This window comes from Notechis scutatus, chromosome 3 (genome assembly GCF_049901735.1).
Source record: "Notechis scutatus isolate UNSWTSFEM ecotype Mainland chromosome 3, rNotScu1.2, whole genome shotgun sequence".
Taxonomy (NCBI): domain Eukaryota; kingdom Metazoa; phylum Chordata; class Lepidosauria; order Squamata; family Elapidae; genus Notechis; species Notechis scutatus.
In genome coordinates this window covers 126012182-126032611 of record NC_142011.1, presented here as the reverse complement: position 1 = coordinate 126032611, position 20430 = coordinate 126012182, and the positions used below count along the sequence as shown (strand labels likewise).

Genomic DNA, 20430 nt, shown 5'->3' with positions numbered 1-20430 from the left:
GTCATGGGTTCTGGACTTTGGACACATTCTTCAAGTTAGCCCATTTGAGATTCAAAATGATTGCCCTACAAATGCACAATTTCACCTGGTTAAAGTTTACGCACAGATTAAAAAGGAGAGTTTTAGTAGTATGTAGATTCTTAAGACTACGGTTGTTTTCAAATATTTCCCTCTAGTGGAATTTTACAATTATTTTGAGTGTATCCACTGTATGTGTACCTGTAGGTGTCGCAAACTACCACGAGCATTGAAGGAATGGCAGGCATTTCTGGATCTTAAGAAAAGAATCGATGACTTCAGTGAATGTTGTCCTTTGCTTGAGTTGATGTCCAATAAAGCCATGATGGCACGTCACTGGAAACGCCTCACTGATCTCACTGCCCATAATTTTGATGTTGAAAATGAAACTTTCAAAATGAGAAATATTATGGAAGCACCCTTGCTGAAATACAAAGAAGAGATAGAGGTAGTAGAGAATGACGTGCTTGCATCTTTGACAGGGGTGGGATTCAACCGGTGTAATAACCGGTTCGGTGAGCACATACATTTCAGTCAATTGTGCCACGCAAAGCAGCTGAGGTTGAAAAAGCAGGAAATAAAGGACAGCCTACAGTCCGAGTGGGTGGGCGGGCCGAACAGAAGAACAGAAGATTGTTGGAGTGAACCAGTTCCCTCTCAGCTGTTCTTTGGAACTACTGGTTCGACAGAACCGGGCCGAACTGGTAGAATCCCACCCCTGATTTTTGATATTGAAATGAATGATCTAGCTATTTCATCAATTGTATTCCCAAAGCACACAAGGTTTCTTACTCCACATACTCTGTACAACTCCCCCCCAAAACCCTGAAGATAGCAAATTTATTATTTGTTATTTGAGACATTACTTTTTTATTTGAGTAGTCTCCAAGTCATACTCAACTCTGGTGACTTCATAGATATGCCAGCAGTATGGATGTTGTTTGCCATTGTCATCTCTTTCCTATAGCCCTAGTAATTTTTCATTCTAGTACAGGTCATCCTTGACTTTCAACCACACTTGAGCCCAACATTTCTGTTGCTTAGTGAGGAGTTTGTTAAGTGAGTTTTGTTCCATTTTACGGGTTTTTTTCTTGCAACAGTTGTTAAGTGAATCACTGCAGTTGCTAATTTAGTAGCACAGCTGTTAAGTGAATCTGGCTTTCTCATTGACTTTGCTGGTCAGAAGTTTGCAAAAAGTGATCACATGACCCCGGGACACTGCAACTGTCGTAAATATGAACCAGCTGTCAAGCTTTTGAATTTTGATTACCTGACGGTGGGGATGCTGCAACAGCTGTAAGTGTGAAAAACGGTCATAAGTCACTTGTTCAGTGCTGCTGTAACTTTGAACGATCACTAAATAAACTGTTGTAAGTCAAGGAATACCTGTACTAATCCAGCCCAGCCTTATTTAAGCGTTAATGGGGTTGACAGATGTTGCTTCCTGCTCTAAGAAATAGCCAAATCTATCTTGATCACTACAAGTCTGAAAAATCAAAATCAATGCCTTGGCTCCGGATAAGAATCTAATCTTGCCATAGTAACCTACTGCTGTGGCACAGTGGGGGATTTGGGGTTGACAGCTGCAGTCTATACTGGTACATTTAATTGAGAGGGACTTCCTAGGCATCCAGCTGCAAAGCAGGTTCAGTTGGTCTTTGATATCTTTTATGTTTGCAGAAGTCTAACAATATTATTTCACAACTGCTGCCTTTGTGCTGCTTTCGCTCCAGGAATACATATGGGATTTCCATGCAATGCATGGGTATTTGGGTCAAGCTTGCAGTCCAAATAAATTTCAGCATTACGACTCATCAGGAAATCTTAGACTATTTTCTGGGACCAGTCTGTAGTTATCCTAAATTTAGATTGTGAATTGAGTATTGCTAAAAAGGTTAGCTGATTGGCTGATGGTCATCCTTAGGAAGCTATGTATTATGTTCACAGATAGAAAAATATTTTACTTGGGCTTATAGCAAGTGGGTTTATCTGCCTGAATAATCATTCACCTTTTATTAAACTTCTGTGTACCCACAGTATGTATTGAAGCAATTCGTTTAACTTTGGCTTGGACATTTCCAGGGCTATTGACTGGAAGATATTCTAATATTCTGGATTTATTTTTTCATACTAACCTTCTGATTGGTTTTGGTAGGACATCTGCATCAGTGCAATGAAAGAGAGGGACATTGAGCAGAAGCTCAAACAAGTGATTGCTGAATGGGACAATAAAACATTTACTTTTGCTAACTTTAAAACCCGCGGGGAACTTCTTTTGAGGGGAGACAGCACGTCTGAAATTATTGCAAGTATGGAGGACAGCTTGATGATTCTGGGCTCCCTAATGAGCAATAGGTAAGATGTAATATATAGATCTCTCTCTTTTTTCCTTAAATGTAGAGATTTATTTGCTCATTTTTGAATATATGCAATTATTGCAGATATAACACACCATTCAAGGCTCAGATACAAAAATGGGTGCAATATCTTTCTAACACAACTGATATTATTGAGAATTGGATGATGGTACAGAATTTATGGATATATTTAGAAGCTGTGTTCGTTGGTGGAGATATCGCCAAACAGCTTCCTAAGGCAAGAATCCTTTTTTTGTTCTGCAGATGAATCTATATGTATTAAAGGTAACCTATGCAGCTGTGACATCTGGATGCTGTTGAACTACATCTCTCAACAGCCCAAACTGGGATGACCAATAATGATGCTGTTGGAAGCTATAGTTTAAAGTAGGGGTCCCCAAGCTCCTTTTGTGCAAGCTGGCATGTGCGCACATGCGAAACCATCCCCTCTCCTCCCACTGCTACTGCCGCCAGTCCATGGTTTCAGAAAGGTTGGGGAGGACTAGGTTTGAGGGCCAGAGAGTCCCATCTTATAATGCAGCAATTAGATTAATAACTCAACAGACATTTAGAACTGGTTTCTGAAAATTAGCTTAGTGTAGCCAGAAGATCACGAGAAAAGAAAGATTGCTGAAAGAAACCCATTAAATCTTCACATCAACAGAATGTGTATGGGGACTGAAGTGCCATTCTTATTTGTACTTTAAACAGGAAGCCAAGCGTTTCTCTAATATTGACAAGTCATGGGTGAAGATAATGACCCGAGCCCATGAAATACCAAATGTTGTCCAGTGCTGTGTTGGGGATGAAACCATGGGACAATTATTGCCTCATTTATTGGAGCAGCTGGAAATGTGTCAAAAGTCTCTCACAGGGTAAGTTCTGCATATTTAAAAACTTTTCCCTAACCTACAATCGTGTTAATTAACAGGAAAAATAACATATGTGTTGCTTTTTAAATTGTATTAGGTTAAAAATTCTCTTAGTGGGCAAGAGCAGTGGTGAATCTGTTGATATTATTTTGGAATTAAACATTAATTTAAAAGGTATTAAAAGCTCCTACCATGGAACATATAAGCATTTTTGTGAATATCTTGTTAATTCATATTTGAAACCATATATTTGAAAGAGTAAATATGTAATCAGCTAATAAAATCTCTTTTTCAAGGTTGGGGTCAAAAGGAATAAAAGCACAGACTATGTTTGATAATTATGTCTTAGATTAATGTAACATGATGTGTATAAATCTTCTGGGCTACACATAATCCTGCTTTGTATAGCATTATTAAGTCACAGCATGAATAGGCTTGATTTAAGATTTAATCTACCGTATATACTCGAGTATAAGCCGAGTTTTTCAGCCCATTTTTTGTGCTGAAAAAATCCCCCTTGGCTTATACTCGAGTCAGATTCCCTCTGAAAAAAAAATGGTGTGGAGTCGCTGCCGCCGGGCGGCCCAGTCCCGCCGCCTCGGGAAGGGAAAGGCAAAGCGCTTTTGCCTTTCCCTTCCCGGCTGGGGCTGTTGGGAGTCGCTGCGCCGGCGCGGCCCCAGTCCCGCCGCCTCGGGAAGGGAAAGGCAAAGCGCTTTTGCCTTTCCCTTCCCGGCTGGGGCTGTTGGGAGTCGCTGCTGCCTGCCTTTCCCTTCCCGGCTGGGGCTGTTGGGAGTCGCTGCCGCCTGCCTTTCCCTTCCCGGCTGGGGCTGTTGGGAGTAGCTGCCGCCTGCCTTTCCCTTCCCGGCTGGGGCTGTTGGGAGTCGCTGCCGCCTGCCTTTCCCTTCCCGGCTGGGGCTGTTGGGAGTCGCTGCCGCCGGTGACTGCGGGCGGGGGTCGTCCTGCGGGGACACCGGTGGGCGTGGAAAGAGGGCGGGTGGGAGAAGCTCCTCTCCCTGCCCCGCCCGGGGGTCTTCCCCTTCTCCCGGTACAGGGAGCTCCGCGGCGCTGGGCAGGCGCCAAAGATGACGTTCGGGGCTCGGTCGGAACCGTCCGGCGCGCCCGATCCGATGCTAGCTCAGCGGCTGTGCGCAGCTTCGCTCCAGCGGCGGCCTTCCAAGCCGTGGCCTTTCCCTTCCCGAGGCGACGCGGGACTGGGGCCGCGCCGGCGGCAGCGACTCCCAACAGCCCCAGCCGGGAAGGGAAAGGCAGGCGGCAGCGACTCCCAACAGCCCCAGCCGGGAAGGGAAAGGCAGGCGGCGGCGACTCCCAACAGCCCCAGCCGGGAAGGGAAAGGCAGGCGGCGGCGACTTCCAACAGCCCCAGCCGGGAAGGGAAAGGCAGGCGCCGGCGACTGCCAACAGCTCCAGCCGGGAAGGGAAAGGCAGGCGGCGGCGACTCCCAACAGCCCCAGCTGGGAAGGGAAAGGCAGGCGGCGGCGACTCCCAACAGCCCGGCCGGGAAGGGAAAGGCAAAAGCGCTTTGCCTTTCCCTTCCCGAGGCGGCGGGACTGGGGCCACGCCGGCGGCAGCGACTCCCAACAGCCCCAGCCGGGAAGGGAAGGCAAAAAGCGCTTTGCCTTTCCCTTCCTGAGGCGGCGGGACTGGGGCCGCGCCGGCGGCAGCGACTCCCAACAGCCCCAGCCGGGAAGGGAAAGGCAAAAAGCGCTTTGCCTTTCCCTTCCCGAGCGGCGGGACTGGGGCGCGCCGGCGGCAGCGACTCCCAACAGCCCCAGCCGGGAAGGGAAAGGCAAAAAGCGCTTTGCCTTTCTCTTCCCGAGGCGACGTGAGATAGTGAGATTGTTTCCCAAATTAATTATTTTTATTTTTGAAATTTACCAGTAGCTGTTGCATTTCCCACCCTCAGCTTATACTCGAGTCAATAAGTTTTCCCAGTTTTTTTGTGTAAAATTAGGTGCCTCGGCTTATATTCGGGTCGACTTATACTCGAGTATATACGGTATATGTGACTTGTGGTTAGAAAAAGGAATTCAAGACAGTTGACTCCTGCTACCTTGCCTTCACTGCTCCCAGCTCTGTATTAATTAGTTCAGGTAGAAGGAATATTATTGAAGATATCAAGAGAATGCTGGAAGATAAAAATATTTTGTATCCTATTTCTGTATTTTGTTTTTAATTTAATATGAAAAATGGAAATAACACTAGCCCATGTGAATTTAATTAAGATTACTTTAGTCTAAATTTATCAGAGTTCCCCAAATTTATAAATATTGGGAAGCACATGATCTACTTGTGTCTGTGTTAATGGAATGGGGAGGCATAAGACAGTTTTTCAGTATCTGCACGAAATGTTAATCTATGTTCCCCCCCAAATCTTGTGTTTTCTTTGCTGGACTGGATACAATCATGTGGTTGCTGGACTGGATACAGTTAAGACAAGGCAATTAATCACTACTTCATCATACTTACTACTTATTCAAGCCATTGCTCTGCCTATATTTGGATTGCTTAACATTTTAGTTTAATTATGTCTGAGTGAAGTGAGCTTCGTTAGTTCATACAATATATGAATTAATGGATGGTGGTGGCATGTAATCAAACCATTTAAAACATCAGCTGCAAGATGAGACTCTGATTCTATCATTAATGGTGTTTTCTCTTGAGAGGAGCTGAGGATATCTGATCATTGAAAGATTATGATAAATTTAGTTTTTAAAGTTTACACACGTGACCGTATTCCTCTTGGTTTTGTTTGGTTTCAGTTACCTGGAGAAAAAGAGACTCTCATTTCCTCGCTTCTTCTTTGTGTCAGACCCTGCTCTCCTGGAGATCCTGGGCCAAGCTTCAGACTCTCATACCATACAGGCTCACTTGCTAAATGTTTTTGACAATATCAAAACTGTAAAATTCCATGATAAGGTTTGTGTGATTGTAATATTTTATGGTTTTGATTAACTACTAAGGGCGTATACATTGCTGGAGATCTGCAAAGCTCTCTCAAACCCTGATGTAACTTCCAAGTACCCAAGAACACAAAGACTCCTCAGTAACAAGTGAAAACATTAACAGAATTGATAATATATCCATCAAACCTCTATTTTTCACCTCATAGTTGAGTTTAGGGTCCTACCTGGCAATCCCATATGATCCGGGCTGATGTGCCCCAATTTGCAGAATATTACACAGGCTGATTGGGACTGATGAGAAATATATCCTGATCTACTTGGCTTCATCTATTCCCTGTTTTTTTTCTTCTTTGCTATCTGTTAGCTATTTTTGTTGACTAGATACATGCAATGTAAAAACAGAGTAGTATTATCCTATCTGCAGAGCAGCCATTGTCTGGTAATGCATGAAATCACACATTTAGTTTACAGTGTTGCCAGCTGAAAAGTTCTCAGGTTCTGAAAAGATATTTATCTGCCTCTTTGATGAGTGAATGTTAATCAGATCAAGATGACTTGAGCCGTGGTGGGTTTCAAAAAAAATTACTACTGGTTCTGTAGGCACGGCATGACTTGGTGGGTGTGGCTTGGTGGGCATGGCTTGGTAGGCATGGCAGGGGAGGGATATTGCAAAATCTCCATTCCCTCCCCACTCCTGGGGGAAGGTTACTGCAAAATTCCCATTCCCTCCCCACCCCAGTAACCTGCTTTCCAGCTCCGTTCTCCTGTGCAGGGCAACAAAAGAAGACCCAGATCAGCTGGGACTTGTGAGGCAGAGAATAGATGGGGGCGGGGCCAGGCAGAGGTGGTATTTGCCAGTTCTCCGAACTACTCAAAATTTCCACTATCAGTTCTCCAGAACTGGTCAGAACCTGCTGAATACCACCTCTGCTGGAAACATTTTAATGTCAGGACATTTTGAATAAGAATAATAACTGCAAAAGTCCAGCTTTTTGATCTTTTTCTGCCTCAGAAAGTAAACCAATGAATTTACACCTCAGAAAGGAAATCTGAAATCTGATGTACCTGGTCAATGTATTTTTATAAACTTCAGACTTGAGGTATTAAATATCTGGCTTGGTATAAGATTTGCTCTAGGGCCCCTGGGAGATATGTGATAGAATTGTATGTGCTGTGTATATTTTATAGAATTAGTTGTTTTGAATATTAAATCAACAACAGGGAATAATGGGGAAGGGAAAAACCTTTTCCTTTTATTTTGTATACCCAATGAAAATCTCCCTTCTCCAAAGTTGCTATTAGTTCTAACAGAGACCACATGCAAAACATTGGTAGTCCTCATATCAGAGTTATAACCTGAATTTAAAAAAAACCATGAAAAATGAACTATGAAATGTTCATGCAGTATGTATCATTCACAGGTATATGACCGGATCCTTTCAATTTCCTCTCGGGAAGGTGAGACAATTGAATTAGAAAAGCCTGTTATGGCAGAAGGCAATGTAGAAGTGTGGCTCAATTTACTTTTAAAGGAGTCCCAATCCTCTTTGCACCTTGTGATTCGACAAGCAGCTGCAAATATTCAAGAAGCAGATTTCCAATTAATTGAGTTTCTTAATACCTTCCCAGCCCAGGTGAATTTATCTCCTTCCTTCTTCTCAGTAGGGAGGGTGTGATCTACATTTCCAGGGTTGTGATTGCTACAAATGTTAATACAGACAGAAATACCTTTAGTATGAATTATTTCTACTAAATACTACAGTTGGAATTTAGGAAATCTTATTAAATTTAGTAGAGCTTCAGAATGGATAGATATGTAATTTGTTAATATAATTGATCTTTAGCTCTTAACTTAGGTTTGGAATTCTTATGAAATAGTATTAGTTCCCTGTCTTGAAAAATGTCGGGTGCATTTTGGGGGATTTCCAATATGTCTAAAAAATGCCTACATTAAATAATGTATAAGCCTTCCCCCACATGATATCAGTAGTTTCCTTGCAATGTCAGTCTTCAAAAAAAAAAAAAAAACCCCAAAGAAAAATAAATCAAAACTGAAATTAAGACCTTGGGAAACTAATCAAGAACAGAGATAGTTCTGTTTCTTCCACATGATGAAAGTATGTATTGGATTGTTGAAGAGGGAGACTGTAAGCACGGCAGAAAGAAGGGCAATCCTTGGGGTGCAGGCTAGCTTGAGGAGGAGAGTATTTGGTAAGGAAGGTCTTCTGCACCCAGCACCTGTTCCCCTCAGCATGACTTGTAGCAACTGCTCTAATTTCGTTTCAGAATCTGAATGAAATGAGAGCAGATATTTAGGGACTTCTAAATCTGGAGGAAGAAAGAGGAAAGTCCTGCTTATACATTCTGATTATCAGTTGATGGTGGGTGTTCTCCCTGAGATAGTTCACTTGCTTTGCTCTTTGTTACCTACCTCTGCTTCTTCTGAGGAAATAGTCTTTGATTCCTAGTGCAGTCTAAGGTGGCCCATGAGCTGTTCCCATGATGAGGCATTGCTGCAAAACCCTGCATCATTTTATACTCCACAGTCCCTTTGATTAGATCAATTAAGGCTTGCGTAAATATTGGAGATACAGCCACCTCTTTTCTCTCTTCTGATACATAAATGGGCAGATTAGGGGTTTGAGATGGGAGATTATTCGTCCTAGTTTCAGTTTTCACTAGTGTGTAAAAGCCCCATAGATAAAATTAATTTTTAAAAGTGTAATTTCTCAGTTATTGGTTGGCCGAATAAAAAAGGATTTGAGAAGCTTAACAGTTAACCCTGTAAAAATCAATGTAAATTATTTTTTAAGGTTGGCTTGCTGGGTATTCAAATGATCTGGACACGAGAAGCGGAAGAAGCTTTGACCAATGCAAAATATGACAAAAAAGTGATGCAGAAAACGAATCAATTTTTCTTAGAACTCTTGAATACCTTGATAGACATGACTACCAAAGATCTGAATTCTGTGGAACGCATTAAATATGAGACACTGATCACAATTCATGTGCACCAAAGGGACATATTTGATGATCTGGTAAAAAATAAACCTTATTTAAATAACTGCTAGTGAAAGGCTGAATTCTTCTGAATAAGATGTGTCTGTGATGTATAATGTAATCAATGCAGTCAGTCATTTTGGACCAAATGTTACTGAATTTATTAATGTTACAAAGCTTCTTTGACTTTATAATCTAATAGCCTTCTTGTTAGGCTTGACAACACCTACTAACAGAATCCTATTTTACATTGTAAAAGATAATTTTAGGGATTTCCCTATGCAGTGAGCCCAGATTACCCTTCTCATGACCTCCTCAGACCCTATAGAAAAGGAGACACAATTTTTTTGCTGAGGGTTACTTCAGTCTTGTAGATGGACCTCTAAAGGAAAGTGACTGGGACTAGAGGAAGATGCTGGTTCATGTCTATTTTTTTAAGTTAATTCACCATTATCTTTCTAAATCCAGTCATGTTATATTTGCTCTTAGTCATAAAGTAATATCCATTACTCAAATTTAATGCATTATAAATCAAGTTCATCGCTTGATTATTCAGTTTTTCCAAGACAGAAGAAAAAGAACAATATTCAAATCCCATTTGAGGTTAGGGTCAGACATAGAGCTTGTACCATGTATTTACTGTATGTGCTGGGATTGTTTTATCACTTTTGTGTACTCCTATTGCATTCTGTGGTTACCACAAGGATGAGCTAACTTTGCATGTGAAAATAGCTGTTTCCAAGTAATAAGTAGAAGGCATATCTGTACAGTTAGTACTTACTCTGATATTGAACTATGATAACACAATCCTTTGTTTATAGTGCCGCATGCATATCAAGAGCCCTACAGATTTTGAGTGGCTGAAGCAATGCAGATTTTATTTCAAAGATGATGCAGATAAAATGATGGTGAATATCACAGATGTGGCCTTCATATATCAAAACGAATTTCTGGGCTGTACAGACCGTCTTGTCATCACACCTCTCACAGACAGGTGAGGCATGTATGAATATTTACAGGTTGAAAAAAAAAATACGCTGACACAGTGTCATTTTCCAGTATTGGTTATGGAAAATGTCTCATGAGTTTGTAATGAAGATTCAGTGGAAGATAAAGGAGCCTCATTTGACTCTGGGCTTGTCAGGATCAGGAAATAGACTCTGTAAGAAATCTAAACTGAAAATTGATTGAGATATGCGATGTTGATAGAATCTTGTAAGTTTGATTGTATTTTCCTGCCCTCCTTTTTATACCCCAGTCAATCAAGAAGGAGCCAGCTTGAATCTCTTCCTAATTTTGACTCTTTCCCCAGAGGTCATGGAATCCTTCTGCCCTTTTTATTTTTGTAATGGTTTCTGAACATTCCTCTATCTCCATGGTTCTCTACATGAATATATTTAGATTATGCATCATATTGAATTTTACATTGGGGGGGGATAGGTTTGTGTTTTTTTGTCTCTGAGGGAAACATACGGCATATTCATATCTCATTATGTAATGTATTTCCCCAACTCAAATGATGGAAAATATAGCTGGGTTGATAGAATACAGCATAAAAAAAGGCTCTACACAATTGGTTCCCAAGAAACAATGCTAAGAGAGGCCAACCAGACTGCACTGAACCAGTAGTGGGATTCAAATTGTTTTACCACCAGTTCAGTGGGCATGGCTTGCTGGGCATGCTTTGCCCAATGCTGGTGCACAGCTTTCCCCACACCAGCTGAGATCTACAGTGCCAATCAGCTGAGAGGATAAGGAAAAGTGTAGGGGCAGGTGGGAGGGCCGATCTTGTACTTTCCTCTTCTTTTTCCTCTCAGCTGATTGTGGAGGATTTCTTTCCTCCTCTCAGCTGATCGTTGGTTTTTTTTACTACTGGTTCAGCTGAACTGATCTGAACTGGTAGCATACCACCATTGCACTGAACATAGAACAACAGAATATAGCCTGTAACTAAAATGGGCTTTCAAACATCTAGAGTAGGGGTCGTCAACCTTTTGGACCTCAGGGACCATCAAACCCATAATTTTAAATCCCGCGGACCAGAGACCCTGGGAAAATCCCCCAAAAAGTTTGCAGGAAAATTCTCCACCCTGTTTTCCTACCTATCAATCATTCTTTATTTGGGATTGCAGGATACCAGCTCCGTTCCCGGGGAAGACTTTTGGCTTCATGCAAGGAAAGCAGCAGAAGCAGCAGAAGTCTTTCTTTCATTCTCCCAAACTCTGCCAGAAAGAGCCTCTTGGAGCAGGATGCCTTTGCAGAATCCCAAAGACTCATTTCTGGCAGAGTTTGGGGGAGAGAAAGAAAGACTTTTGCTTCTTTCCTTGTGTGCAGCCAAAAGAAGAAAGAAGCAGAAAGAAGCAGCCTGGTGGCCAGGTGAAGCGTGTGGGGTGAGTGGAGCAATTTCCCCCTTTCCCCCTTTCCCCCCTCCCCTCAGTACCTCATGTTGTTTGCAATGCAAGCGATGCAAGCCTTGTGTTCCTGCGGGCCATGTGGGCGGCGCAGCCTTGTGTTCCTGCGCAGCCTGGATTAATTGCTTTGGGGGTGACATTTCTCTGCAGACCACCAAAATTTCCTTGTGGACCACCAGTGGTCCCCAGCCTACTAGTTGGCGACCACTGATCTAGAGGACATCATGAAATAGCCTTCTCTTTTGCACTACCTCTCCATATTTTATCCTGCCATTGTAGTACCTCTAAGTCTTCCAAATGTCCATAAGAGGAGCTTATTCCTGTTCCTTATTTCCTTGTAGGTGTTACATTACTTTGGCTCAAGCATTAGGTATGAGCATGGGAGGAGCACCAGCAGGACCTGCAGGGACTGGCAAAACAGAAACAACAAAAGATATGGGAAGATGCCTTGGAAAATACGTTGTGGTTTTCAATTGTTCTGACCAGATGGATTTTCGAGGTCTGGGAAGAATCTTCAAAGGTCAGGATATTTGTGGAAAGTGACATTTTGTAAAAATCAGTATTGTCACAATAATGGAGGAACAGCATGTGTCAACTTTTGGTCATGAATGAAAATGAGAGTATGTTGATTCTAGATTGGCCTGAAAATGCTGGGGAGAGAAAGGAACAAAAAATGTCTCACAATATTTTCTTTCCAAAGTGCACGCATTCAAAACCAACGCTCCAAGATATGACAATTAGGATATGCTTATGATCAAGTGTGTCTATTGTGCTTAATTGCATCCATTTCAGATTAATCATAGCTAATCATCTTATATAAGAAAGAGGTTCACATGAAGTAATAAAGCACAGGAATGAAGAAAAGCAAAGTTAGAAAAATGCAAGGCTCTATAGGGAAAAGGGAAAAAAAATATGTTATCTAGTTCAGCAGCTTGCCCAGAATGACAAGTCATTTGCTTCTTTCAGGCACCTTGATTTTAATCCTTTTATCTGATAGAAGCACCAACATTTCAAGCACATTTTAAATATCATCAATTGAGCTCTAGCCTTCTCTGAACTGGCTTTAACTTTTTAAAATTCTTTTACAAAACACTGTGATTTGATATCTAATGCATCTATACATTATATCTATGCAAAATGAGTGCAGGGCTGACTCGTTTTAATATCAACCTTTCCTCTGATTTAAGGTCTTGCTCAGTCTGGATCCTGGGGCTGCTTTGATGAATTTAACCGCATTGATTTACCAGTGCTGTCTGTTGCTGCCCAGCAAATTGCAGTTGTTTTGACCTGTAAGAAAGAGCGCAAGAAGAACTTCATTTTCACTGATGGTGATAATGTAGAAATGAATCCTGAATTTGGCCTTTTTTTGACAATGGTGAGTACTCTAAATAGAGTGGTTTATCAACATCACATATGAAGTTAAGACTTTTCTAGAACTTCTAGCTCTGACCTACTCTGAACTCAATAACACAAACATTCTGATTCCAGTCAAGAGAAAAATACAGGTAGTCCTTAAGTTATGAGAGTTCACAGTTTTGATACCATCCCCAAAAGTACTTATAACCTAGTCCCAAAATTACAAACATTGCAGCACCACAGCAGACATTCACCCTTATGACAAACCGCAGAGATGCTGCAACATGCCCTCTGCCTAGTATTCCCTCCCCACTAGGTCCTAACAAGCACTGGGCCAGCTATGCTAGTCCAACAGCTTCTCCCCATCCTGTCACCAGTCACTCACTCACCTCTCAAAGATCGACAGAGGTTTGGGCCATATGGCAGAAAAGCAACCATCTTCTCAGACACTGATGAAGCTGCTTAATTTCATCTTGTGTCCTTACACACCCTTCCATCCCCAATGCAAACGCTTTTGGTGCATAGGAGGGAGGCTTGCAGGGGCATAAGATTGCAGTCCCAAAAGCTTCCATCCAGTGGTGGGATGCTACCAGTGTAACAACTGGTTTGCAAATTGCGTACTGACACACGTGAGCGCCTGACACGCACTGCATGCACTGCACGCATGTGCGCAGCTTCTGAAATTACTTACTTTTGATGTTACTTTGGGGAAGTAACACAGCGGAGGTGCGGCAATCCACTCTATTGTGCAAATCAGCTGAACAGATAGAGGTGAGTACAGCACAGGGGCAGGTGGGCAGGCCCACATAGCGAACCAGTTCATAGACAACTGATCATCGAAGCTAGAGCCGGTCCGAACTGGTCCGAACAAGGAGAATCCCACCGCTGCTTTCATCCCCTTTGCAAAAGCTTTTGTATGGAGAATGGAGCCTCCACTCTCTGTGTCAAAAGCTTCTGCAAAGGGGATGGAAGCTTTCAGGGGTACGATGTTGTGCCACTGCAGACCTCTGCCCTCTGCGCCAAAAGCTTTTGTAAATAGGACAGAAGCCTTTGGAGGTGCAATCTTGCACTACTGCAGGCCTCTGTCATTTGCAGGACAAGCTTTTTCCAAAGGGGACAGAAGAACACAAGATCTAAAGAAAATAGCTTTACCTGCATCTGAGAAGAAAGCTGCTTTTTTGCACATACTCCTGAGCTCTGCTGATCTTTGAAAGCTAAGTGTGGAGAAGGCTGAAGCAGCTATTGAGACTCTATGGCAGTGATGGCTAACCTTTTTGGGCTCCTGTGCCAAAAATTTTGCATGCGCTTGCACGCTTGTGCTCATGTGCCAGCACCCAGAAGGCAATGCGCTCTGCCCACGCCCCCTACACATGCACATGCAATCCCCACCCACCCACCCCTGCCACCCCTTTACCTGCACTGTGCCTCACAGCTGATTTTTGGGCAGTTTGAGGCCTTTTTCAGCCTCCCAGAGGCTTCATTTCGCCACTTCCGGTATTTTCAGAAAAACAGGAAGTGACAAAACGGGGTTAGTTTTCGGCCTGCAAAGCCAGCAGAAGCCTTCAGAAGCCTTCCTCAAGCCTTTGGGAGGCCAAAAAAGGCCTCAAACCGGCCGAAAATCATCTGTGAGGCGTACACATGCACAGTGGGGTAAGTTTGCCTGCACCTCATGTGCCGGTACAAATGGCTCTACGTGCTACCTGTGGCACGTGTGCCATAGGTTCGCCATCATGGTACTATGGGATGGGAAGGAGAGCATGAGATATCTCAGTGGATGTGGGGAGGCCTTGGGTGGCCAGAGGCAGATGGTCTTTTCCTGTACTAGCCCCCCTCCTGATTTTCTCCACCCATGAGGTACCTCAAGCACACTTAATGACCCAAGGATTCAATTAATGAATGCATTGGGGAAAGGAGGGATGCGGTTCATTCATTTAAAGTGATTCAATTAACATTATGACTATAAAAGACAGGCTCCATTGCAATAATTACTCGGGGACTGCCTGTATTTCTTTACCTTTGGGGTTATATGGTCTTCCATATTCAAGGTGCAGACCCAGAAAATGCTCTAAAATCATATAGGTCACGAGATCCGGTTTTCAAGCTGCTGGCACATTATCCATATCTATTTTTGAAGGAATTTGAACATTTCAAAGTTCTTTGGGTATCAGTTGCTCTTGTAAGAGGAAATCCAGGAAAAAATATATTTCTTGCTTTTCAGGCAATACTTGTAAGTTTTGCTCAAACTATTACAATTTTCAAATTGTAGCCATTTTTCTAACCTCATAAATCAAGAATGAAGACTTTTGGTCACCTGCTATTTCTCTTTCCTTCCACATTTCTGAGCATGGTAGATAATGGTAGATAGACGAGCATGTAAATAAAATACCTGAATTTCTCCTCTTACTAAATACAGCTAAATTTGACATCATATTTGTCTGTGAAACATGGCTCAACGCATCTCTCCCTGACTCCATTACCTCAGTAAGAGACGATCATGTTTACCGATCCGATCATGAAATCCGTAGAGGAAGGAGTGTTGCTATCTTCTATAAAAAGTCCTTACATCTAAAAAAACATCCAAGTTACCCAAGAGCTTGCTCTTCCTAAGACCATTATCTGTGAACTGTCCTTAAAAATCACATTTTGGTTCTTACTATGTTACAGAGCCCCTGATTATGTCATCAAACATGTAAACAAGCTAAATACACTACTAACATGGGCAGCATCCTGCCCATATGCTTTTATCTTTCTTGGTGACTTCAATCTACCTCATATTAACTGAACCCTAAATGAATGTACAACTGAACCCCTACATGCAACCTTCTACAATGCAGTAACAAATCTGAGACTAGAACAACTAGTAACCAACAACACTAGATTTAACAACTGCCTCGATCTCATCTTCTGCAATAGTTTGAATTCAATTTACAGAATACAAATTAAAGAACCTTTTCCAACAGTGACCACAACATGATTGACTTTTGTCTCAACATACGTCCAAACAAAAATCATCACAACGACAAAATTCCCAATTATAACTTCAAAAAAGGCAACTATGATCTTATAATCAATGATCTCTCTTCCCTTGATTGCTAATTTCTATTCACTGGATGCAATAGTGTTGAAGACCATTCCAACATATTCTTACTAGAAATCAAAAGAGTCATCAAACTATATGTACCAATAACAACTCCCAAAACTAGGAAAACCAAATTACCCATAACAATAAGGAAGCTTCAATCCAAAAGGAGATCACTCTGGTGGAAAAACAAATATGGTCACGTTGCCAACTTCAAAAGCCGATACAAAAATCTATGCCACCAGATAAAAACTGAATGTACCAATTATCACATTAAACAAGAGGAAAACCTTCTACGCACCAATTCCACCCGTGCTTTCTAATTTTGTAAACAACAAACTAAAATACTCAAGGTCTATCCCACCCCTGAAAGGACCTAATGGCAAAGACTGCAACGACAACACCATCAAAGCAAACCTCTTTAACACATTCTTTGGCTCAGTATTTGTAAACAGCAATGGATCAAGCCCAGTACTTCCTAGTCGAACCACAGACAACTACAATAATCTAATACATATCAATTTTACAGAAGACATTGTTGAAAAAGCACTGCACAATCTAAAACCATCCCTATCTATTGGACCAGATGGAATATGTGCCTATTTCTTAAAAAAGCTATCCACTGCCATAGCTGAACTTCTAAGCATAATCTTTGAAAAATCTTTCAGGACCAGCTCCTTGCCAAAACTATGGTCACAAGCCACGGTCATCCCCATCTTCAAAAAGGGAGACCCCAGCCTAATTGAAAATTACAGACCAATCTCCTTATGCTGCATCACTATAAAGTCATGGAATCAATTATTAACCAATCCATTATCCTCCACTTAGAGACAAACAACCTACTCTCTAATAAACAATTTGGTTTCAGAAAAAAACTATCCTGTAATCTGCAACTCTTACACTGCAAAAACATATGGACTACACAACTCGATGAGGGCAAAGCAATAGACGCAATCTACATAGACTTCTGTAAAGCCTTTGATTCAGTGGTACATGACAAACTACTACTAAAACTAAAATCTCATGGTATCTCTGGACACCTACATAACTGGATAGAAGCATTCCTGTCAAACAGACAACAAATGGTCAAAATTGGGAGCATCCTATCAAATTCTGTACCTGTCAACAGTGGTGTCCCCCAAGGCAGTGTTTTAGGACCAACTCTCTTCATACTCTACATAAATGACCTCTGTGATCATATTAAGAGCAACTGCATTCTCTTCGCTGATGATGTAAAGCTATTCAACACCACAGACAATACTACTACCCTCCAAAAAGACCTTGACTATGTATCAGAATGGTCAATCAAATGGCAACTTCAAATCTAACAAATAAATGCTCTGTCTTACATATTGGCAGAAAAAATCAGAAAATAAAATACAAGCTAAATAGTCAAGACCTTGTTGATGATCCAAACTTTGTCAAGGACCTTGGAATACTCATCTCAAATGATCTAAGTGCTAGAGCCCACTGTAACTACATAGCCAAAAAGGCATTAAGAGTTGTTAATCTAATCCTACGTAGCTTCTTCTCTGGTAATATCACACTACTAACTAGAGCATACAAAACATTTGCTAGACCTATACTTGAATACAGCTCATCAGTCTGGAACCCATATCATGTATCTGATATTAACACAATTGAAAAAGTCCAGAAATATTTCACAAGAAGAGTTCTCTGCTCCTCTACTCATTGCAGAATACCATATGCCACCAGACTTGAAACTCTAAACCTAGAAAACCTAGAACTATGCCACCTCCGATCCGATCTAAATATAGTATATAAAATCATACATTGCAATGTCCTACCTGCAAATGAATACTTCAGCTTCAATCATAACAATACAAGAGCACACAATAGATACAAACTCAAGGTTAATCGCACCAAACTTGACTGCAGAAAATACGACTTCAGCAACAGACTGGTCAATGTTTGGAATACTCTCCCTGACTCTGTGGTTTCTTCCCCAAACCCCAAAAACTTTAACCTTAGCTTAGACTGTCTACTATTGATCTCATCCCCTTCCTAAGAGGCTTGTAGGGGGCATGCATAAGCGCACCAATCGTGCCTACCATCCCTGTCCTATTGCTTTTTATTTTTGTTATAAGTATCTATCTCATGTATTCAAAACTATATTTATTCTTATACCTGTATCTTGTAAGCGATTGACAAATCAAATAAATACTAAAATACTAAATACGTCTTCATAGGGTTAGATCTACAGAAAATATGTCTGAAGTACAGCATGATTATCTGAGCATGATCTGAGCATGATTATCTGAGCATGATCGTTTGTGCTGGAATTGGGGCTGGCAGGGTGTTTTAGAATTCCCACTAAGGAAGACTATATTGAATGCCAATTACATATACTGTATATTTGTTAGCTTTGTATGCAAAGTAGAACCTGTAAAAGAATTTCTGAAAATTATGTCTGAAGTCTAAATCAGTTGATAATGCTATGTTTAAATCAGAACCCTGGGTATGCTGGTCGTCAAGAGTTACCTGAAAACCTGAAAATCAATTTCCGCTCAGTGGCAATGATGGTTCCTGATCGCCAGATCATCATCCGTGTCAAATTGGCTAGTTGTGGCTTCATTGATAACATTGTGCTTGCAAGGAAGTTCTTCACTCTGTATAAACTCTGTGAAGAACAATTGTCTAAGCAGGTAGGAGAAATTATCTTTTATGAACAATTCTGTTCTGGAAATAGCCCAAACAACAAGCGTGAAGTAGAAATTAAATGCTGTAGATGCCAGCAGCTCTAGCGATGAAGTTCTTAGGAATGATAATGCTACAGAATAACCTTAAGACTCACACTCATTTTGGAGGGCAAGGAATAGCTCATCAACAGTCTAAAATAACAAAAAATTCCTCAAAACATTCCTTTGAGATTTAAGTTTAAATATGACTTCTTTGCAAGGTGCATCACAGCCAAAGGGGGAAAAAAGTGGGATAAAGAAACTGGAAATCCTTGGAAAATATTTTATCGCATTTATTTTAATATCAAACCAAGCAATATTTAATGAATGTTTTGTTAAATGAGAAAGGACAAGATCTGTCCTTGCCTATGACTGATTATGTACCATCAAATTAGTGTTGATTCTAGTGACAACATTGATTTTCTCCAGAAAGATCTGTCCCCAATTTGGCCTCTTCAGGTTGTCCAACATTGCATCCATCACTGCTGTAATTAACTCCAGCCACCTTACTACTGGTTGTCCTTTTTCCTTCTAGTACTGGACTATGCCTTTGAACAAACATATCATGGCAAAATAAACAAAAAATAATTATTTTTCTCTAGCAAAATAATCCCTTTTTTAAAAAAATGAATGCTTTATTTCTAGTTTTATGTTTTTATTGAAGCACTGATACATTTTGTCTGACTTTTTTTTAAAAAAAAGAATGAGAGGCATGTTTTCACTTACCTTTTCTTTGCTTGCTTTTTTTTAAAATAAAATTTCCATCAAAAGATAAAACAGATAATTTGCTTTCCCAAATATTTGAAAATAGTCTGATAAAACCAGTTTTGTACACCAAATTTTATGTTTTCTCTCAGTTTATTATCTTGAAGCAAAGTCTCCAGAGGTTCCTAGTATTTCAGCATTAAGATAGGCTGGTGTATATACTTTTTAAATCACTATTTACAAGTAACTAGTCACTGAGAGTAATACCAGCCTCCTGTTTATTCAACAATTCTATTTCAATAAACAATCTTTATTTTAACAGTGTTACAAATGTATACTATATTTCTCCACATTTGTTCTATGTATTACTGTTGCTAGTTGCTAGCATATATTTTGTTCTACCACACATTTACTGTATGTGACATTATGGGCAAGATAATTTACTGTTATTATTGGGAACTTTGAGCTGATTACAGTTCACTCTATCATTTTCAGTAGCAGGTCTTCAACTGAGTAATGTCTTTATTTCTAAGCCAACAGGTGTTGGAACACAGAATGTCTGTTTGCATCCTTGCTTTAATTTTGTTCCTTTATACCTAGAACCTTTTGTTTTATCTGTAGGTACATTATGACTTTGGTCTCAGAAATATATTGTCAGTACTACGGACCTTGGGTGCAGCCAAAAGATCGAACCCCAGTGACACTGAAACCACTATTGTAATGCGTGTCTTGAGAGATATGAATCTTTCTAAATTGGTAAGCATGAATTCAGATATTTGCTCTCTTTGGGTTTATTTGGATGGTATTCCTTGGTTGCCATTCAAATATTAATTAGATATGCTCTTTTGCCTTTTCTTAGGCTGGCTGCTGACCCAGCTATCTATATATCAAATAGGTGTCAGAAATCTGTGAGCAAAACTAGAAGCTTATTTGGACCATTAGAGTGACAAGGGGAGAATAAGTCAAGTATGTTCAACCACAGATTTTTAAGCCTAGATCCCAAACTAAGC

The 20430-nt window shown here is 40.9% G+C and overlaps 1 protein-coding gene across 1 annotated transcript in view; it reads left to right on the top strand.

Moving 5' to 3' along the window:
• Positions 1-20430, top strand: part of DNAH5 (dynein axonemal heavy chain 5) — a 163649-nt gene that overhangs the window by 55814 nt on the left and 87405 nt on the right. The window contains exons 28-39 of the mRNA XM_087961159.1: positions 226-466; positions 2174-2373; positions 2460-2613; positions 3087-3250; positions 6027-6183; positions 7592-7804; positions 8984-9208; positions 9992-10164; positions 11923-12101; positions 12769-12956; positions 18488-18682; positions 20042-20176. Of these exons, the coding sequence (XP_087817285.1) occupies positions 226-466; positions 2174-2373; positions 2460-2613; positions 3087-3250; positions 6027-6183; positions 7592-7804; positions 8984-9208; positions 9992-10164; positions 11923-12101; positions 12769-12956; positions 18488-18682; positions 20042-20176 (2224 nt within the window). The remainder of the gene's footprint in view (positions 1-225; positions 467-2173; positions 2374-2459; positions 2614-3086; positions 3251-6026; positions 6184-7591; positions 7805-8983; positions 9209-9991; positions 10165-11922; positions 12102-12768; positions 12957-18487; positions 18683-20041; positions 20177-20430) is intronic.